Below are 6108 nucleotides of genomic sequence, written 5' to 3'. Positions count from 1 at the left end.
CAAAAAACTGAGGTCAAACTCTGTGTCTGCCCGAACACTTGGCTGTTTCTGTGGATCGCTGAACACATCCTTTAGTTTTGGAGCTTCAAGAGGCGAATCCATGAAAGCATCAGGGACACCAGCACAGGCAGAAAGATCATCAGGTGCAGAAATGTCTGTCTCCTTCTCCTCCTTTGATGTAACAATATCTGAAGTCAGGGTGCCTTTAATTAAATCTACACCATCAAAATCTGGCACAGGAGGTAAATGAGCCTTCATCCATTCTTCAGTTTCTTCAAATTCATTCACTTGTCTTAAATCTCCAAGAACTTCAAAGGGGGATTCTGGTGACTCCTGATCAACAGAACCTCCTTTTTTTTGGACAGTCGGTGGAATTTTCTCAGTGGAAGATTTTTGGGTATCAGGGGGAGATTTCTCAGAGTGCCTATCTCTAAAATGAGAGAAACCATCTCTTCTAAAATCAGATTCCTTCTTTTTGGAAGCCAGAGCTTCCAGTGCCTTTATTCGCTCTGAAACAGGGGAGGTCTTTATTGGTGAATCTGGTTGTCCATCTGGCGGCCCGACTTCACTCCCATAATGATCAGGTGTGAATGAACCTGGTTGAGAAGGAAAGCGAAGTGATGTTGCTACACCTTCACAGGGCTTGTCAGAGCCCCAGATGACTCTTTTGTCTGCACCAACAAGCGTGAAGAACGACAGCGAAGAGAGAAAAGGGAAGGTCATATAAATACGACATTTAACTCCCATGCACTTCTAATAGTATTCAGCGAGGCCTTAATGTTGCAGCCCAAGCATTCATGCACTGCATCATGGAAATGTAAGGGTGACTCATATAATGGATGGGACTTTCACTTTTTACATGCTGCTCTGAACTATGCCACAGAAGTTGCCATTAACTAGTGCTCAGTATGGCAACTTAAATTATCTGAATGCCTAATGAAGTAGCAAAAGAAATAAAACCTCAATGGATAATAAATCACCATATGTGGCTATGGTGACTACACGTTGCAAGTTGTATAGCAAATGTATATGACTTGTTATAAACTTGCAGGCTTAAAAGTAGTTTCTTTTTGATAGCGTTTGGTATGATTATTAAATTAAATTATTCAGTCATTATTACATCTGAAAAGGTTTTGATCCTGCAAAATAAATGTGATAGCATTTGACTGTTTGACGTGTGGCACAATTGTACGGTCCTCTTTTGGTTACATGTGTGGTATGCAAGTCCCTTTTTCAGTTTTCTGAGGAAATTAAGCTAGTTGTGTCTCCATAAAAAAGTGGCAGTCCCTGGCAATAATACAGGTATAAAACATATATAAATAAAAAACAAAACAAAATAACTAAATAACTTCTGACACCTAATTGTCTAAATTCATATGACTATGTATGATAACTATGACTATGTAAGGTAACTTCAACAAAGAATACCATGGGATGATACAAATCTTATGTAAAAAAGGGATGGGCAATTAAAAAAAGACAAAAAGGTCAGAAAGATAATTGCCTGCACTTACTCTGAAAGGCCTTTTTGTATTGTGGAAAATGATGCATCATAACCCATTTAAAATATGCTCTGTAAAATAAAGGTTGATTGAAAATCAATTGTGCACAATGTTCCTGATCAGTCAAAATCGCAATTTACGCCCCCAGTTTATGATTTTAAAGTATTCTAGATTATTTATATTCACTGCTTACGAAAGATGTTGAGTTCAGCTGGACTATTTCTCAAATTGCAAAGTACTGCAGCAACAATTCCAAGCTTTCTAATTTAGCAGAATTTTGATTTCAAACAACATACTTAAAAAATATCCACTTCCCCAAAACTCAAGTGTTGCATTTACTGTTGTGGTCAGTTACTTGCTACATAATTAGTGTGGGTAACTGCCTATTATAACATCAGGAAAATTAGAGTTCTTAACCAACAATCACATGATCACTTGAATATCCAGCACCCCCCCAAAAAAACAACTGTCATTACCAACCTCCACCTCCGCAATCGTTCTCAAAATGGTATATATAAATTGACTAACTGTGTCTAGTTAATGCAAGGTTGAGATCCCCCGCCCACTTCAAGCAAACCTTTGTGTTGTCAGCATAATCCCATGACCTCGACCCTGTCGCGCATCTGTTTAGTCCCAGAATTTTGCAATGGCGCCTACCTAACTATCCACTTTGTCTTGGATAGCACTGCCACCACCCCTGTGCCACAATACAATGCCTTGTTCAAACTAGGCCACATGAATGGACTTTCCATCTTCCCAGCAGTGTTGTAATCTTGAACTCTGTACTTGTAAACAAATTCCAAAGTAGCCAGTGCACTGAGAATGCATCCACAGATGTTTGACCCATGGCTACTTGAGTAGAACCTAGACTACTTTAAACAAGATTATAATTCAAGTAGTGGCTTTTGGAGCATTGTTTATATATAGCAGTCAACAGGTTTGGCTATAATAGGTCACTAGATATGCGCCGTCTGCCAAATTAGGCCTTGGTGTCCTTCGATATCTGATTTATAAAATTAATGTGCTTTCTGTAGAAACTGAAGCTGTTGAATTATGTATGGTCCAGGTAACAAAAATATTGAAATGAACTTAGTGCCTATATCATAGGCACAGCTGCTGTTATTAGCCTGTATTCTGATTCATTTTATCAGAAAATATAGTGACCATAAAAAAAAGACCATCTGCAGTAACAGCTTGGTTCTGTGTATAGATTACTCCCTTCTTCCTTCTGTTGGTTGTGTGTCATTGTTTCTCCCTCTATAATTACAGGCAAGAAAACTAGTTATTCAGTGGGCAACTGAAGTGTCAGTAGTTACAAGTATTTAATGTATATACAAGTGAATTTTAGGTTTCAGCTGAAATGTGAACCATCCTGGCAGATGTAGAGTCAGCACTCAGAGATAGCAAAACTGAGAAAAGAACTGTGAGCAGATTCAGCTAGGCTAATTAAGAGTTCTTGCATGATTGCTCAAGAACACGAGCTGTGAAGGTATTACCTTAATATCTTCAATTAATAATCCCTTTGCCTCTTTTGTTAGTCTGTTGTCTCACGTACTATGTTATGTCCTTTGTCCTGTAAATGTGTTATTTTGTGTTGCAATAAAAAAAAAAAAACAAAAAATGCTGGATCACCATGGAACTAGTTCAATTTGTTTTTCCACAGAATTATTTATATATATACACTAAGCCTCATCAACGAAGGCATTTTTGTAATCTCAAACACCGACTTATGATTAAACCCTGTAACACGTAAGCCAAGTCCAATATTTCTGCTCAGATTCATGAGTCATAAGAGTTCAAATTCCACAGGGTGCAGTCAAGCACCCTCATTTCTCAGAGCGAATATGTTGGATGTTTGTGACATAAATGTGTGATAATAATGTGTAATTAAGAATACGTTATGGTTCATGTTATCTAACCTAACCTACATCTATCCTAATCTAACATGTGTATATCTATCCACACTTCTAACACTGATAAATGCCACAGCTCAAAAAGAATCTTAAAAAAAAAGCTAACCAAAGAAAACCTATGTATTTATACTTAAGCAAGGATGTGAGACATGCACAAAGCCATAAGCAGAGAGTGGGGTGTGGAGCGAGCAAGCAGCCACAGGCAATGGCAGGGCCAGGCCATCGGGCTGTGGATGGTCTCTCCAGTGCCACTCATCCTATGGGGCCCCGGTTGCTACTAGGGCTGATGGTGGCTCAGATACTAGGGCAGGAGGAAGGTAGGACCACCCCCCTGGGAAACCAACCTGATCCATTTTTAGGCTTCTGCTCTTGTGCGCACAATGTGAACTTCAACTTCTCTACTTTCTTAAAATAAGGTGGCAATCTTGGGATTATCTTGAACCTACAGTGTGTGCTGCTGACCTAAATAATACTTGCCAGTAGATGGTACAAACTGAAGTGGATCAGATTGCTAGCAGCTGTAGAGACAAGGTTTTACAGGTCTAATTCTTGGGGTATGTAAAGAAGATTCTGAAGATTGTTAAAAACAAGCAGCAGTGAGTTCTGAAATGGGACTGATTTTGATTTGTGATACTGGCTGCTGGCTACTGATTCAAACTGAAAAATCACCTGCAAAGGCAACTGAAGCAAATTACTGAAAATGTTCCGTGTGTAAATACCTGTATAAACTCTATATGTTGAGGATGTACTGCACAGACTATGGCTATGAATAGACTAATTTTCTGCAGCCCTAACACAAAGTTAAGGTTGGCTCTTTATGGCATGAGCTAGAAAGGTTTCATTTCAAGTTACAGTCAGGGGTTGGCAGCTGTCAAGAAAATTACCACATGTCATATGTCACTGAAAACAGGAGCTGTGCTGCACTGCTAACTCACAATTAGTGCAGTGACTGAGGGTCAGGAGTGTTGGAAATGGATGGGAAAGCATGAGAACATTTGTAGGAAGAAGGGCGGTTACAGGCCAGTGGAGCTAGGGAAGGGCTGGAGTTCATTATGCTAGTGGTTTGTTCTATTTTTACTGGACTGTTAAAGGCAGGAGAGGGGCACTAGAAAAAGAGGGATGAGGGAGAGCAGTACAGCAGCAGGCCAGCGTGAGAGTACAGGACAGAGGGAGCGAGCAGGCGAGCAGCGTAAGAGAACCATACACTTGCCTTGAGGAGACTGAATGAGAGATACAGGCGAAGAGGAAAGAAAGGAATCTGAAAAAGTAAAAAGGACAGAAGAATGGTCATCCTAGAAGAACTCCTATCTGCTGCATCCATTCAAATAAAGGTATACAAACCCAAAGTTAACTTATCCAGCTTTAAAAACTCTACATACTATAAAGTCAGAGATGCCACATGCATATACCGTTATGGTAGATCTACAATAAGAAACACATCAACTTATATTTGCTATACAGACGAGACCAAGACATCTAAGAAGCAGACAAAAGCATTTCTTACTTTGTTAAGAGCACCCAAACAAACATTCTTCTAATAAATTAGCTACAACTGAAAGACTATCCTTTCTTCTTTACTCCTTCTCCCATGTTTTAGGTTATTATACCAAGAACTAGCAGGACAAAGATTTCATGTACGCTATCTGGCCAAAGGTAAATGAGCGGTCTTGTCCACCACCCCTGTCTACATACTTGTGGTCTGGAGTAGGACCACTTAGTCCCAGTTTCAGGAAATACTATTGCTTTAACATGTAATGATAAGTGTTCTTTGAACAGTTTTTGTTTGTCCTTTTCCCGTTTCAACACGGAAGTGCCCTTGTGCACAAAGAAACTGGTGTGGATGAACCTGACTGGCCTGCATACAGCTCTGACCTCAGTCCAAACCAGCACCTTTGGAATGAAGTGGAATGCCAACTGTGAGCCAGGCCTTACCAAACAACATCAGTGCTAGGTTCACTGTTCTTGTGGCCAAATGGAGGGATTCAGTTCCCAGCATCTGATGGAAAGTCTATGTGCTACAAAGCCTATTAGAGATTAAATCACCAATCCAGAAAACAACCTCCACTGACGTCATTACGAGTTCACAGCTCATTCTTCTTGCTCATCAAATGGGCTGGGACTGCCAAGAGAAATAACTTGAGTCATGAGTAAGGACTGGAGGTGTCTCGGGTTTACGCTGGAATTCATACAGGCTGAGCTGGTTGGGGTTGGTGTGCTCTTCTGGTGCAGCATTCCTCTCAGATTCAAACGGCTGATAGTCTCTTAAAGCACCACACCTTCACTGCAGGATCACAATACAAGCTGTAAATTTGACTTTTTCTTTTTTTTTTTTTTGGTATGTACAACTCTGTACATACACAAGTTCTGTTCTGAGGCTTTACAGGTATAAAACCTCCATGGATTAAAAATTCATAATACAGAGTGATAATTGACTTAGTTTGCAGTTCATGGCACTGTGTACTGCAAGTGGAGTGGCCACTGGCAAAAATTGTTTGAACTACTGCGCTGTGTCCAGCTCTCATGATACTGTGTTTGCTGTGTTTTACATTTGCCCTTTTTTCTCTGTGCACACTTTATCACGTGGCAAAACGCAGTCCTGTCATTGGTTTCAATATAAAAGCTTGGTTTGATGCAGCAGATCTCCCTGCTAAGACAAATATGACAATCTTCATGTAAGAATGAGACTGCATATG

At 40.0% G+C, this 6108-nt stretch overlaps 1 protein-coding gene across 2 annotated transcripts in view; it reads right to left on the bottom strand.

Annotated features, from left to right (window-relative positions):
* The window catches only part of rtn3 (reticulon 3), a 33013-nt gene that overhangs the window by 17046 nt on the left and 9859 nt on the right, over positions 1-6108 (bottom strand). Inside the window, exon 2 of one of the 2 annotated variants that reach the window (XM_020594926.1) lies at positions 4626-4673. The exons of the other annotated variant lie outside the window; for it this stretch is intronic. Coding sequence (XP_020450582.1) covers positions 4626-4673 — 48 coding nt within the window. The remainder of the gene's footprint in view (positions 1-4625; positions 4674-6108) is intronic. 2 annotated transcript variants of the gene reach the window in all.

This window comes from Monopterus albus, unplaced genomic scaffold (assembly GCF_001952655.1).
Source record: "Monopterus albus unplaced genomic scaffold, M_albus_1.0 scaffold25.1, whole genome shotgun sequence".
Lineage (NCBI taxonomy): Eukaryota > Metazoa > Chordata > Actinopteri > Synbranchiformes > Synbranchidae > Monopterus > Monopterus albus.
Note: the sequence above shows the minus strand (reverse complement) of the source record. Positions and strands in the feature narration are given on the sequence as shown.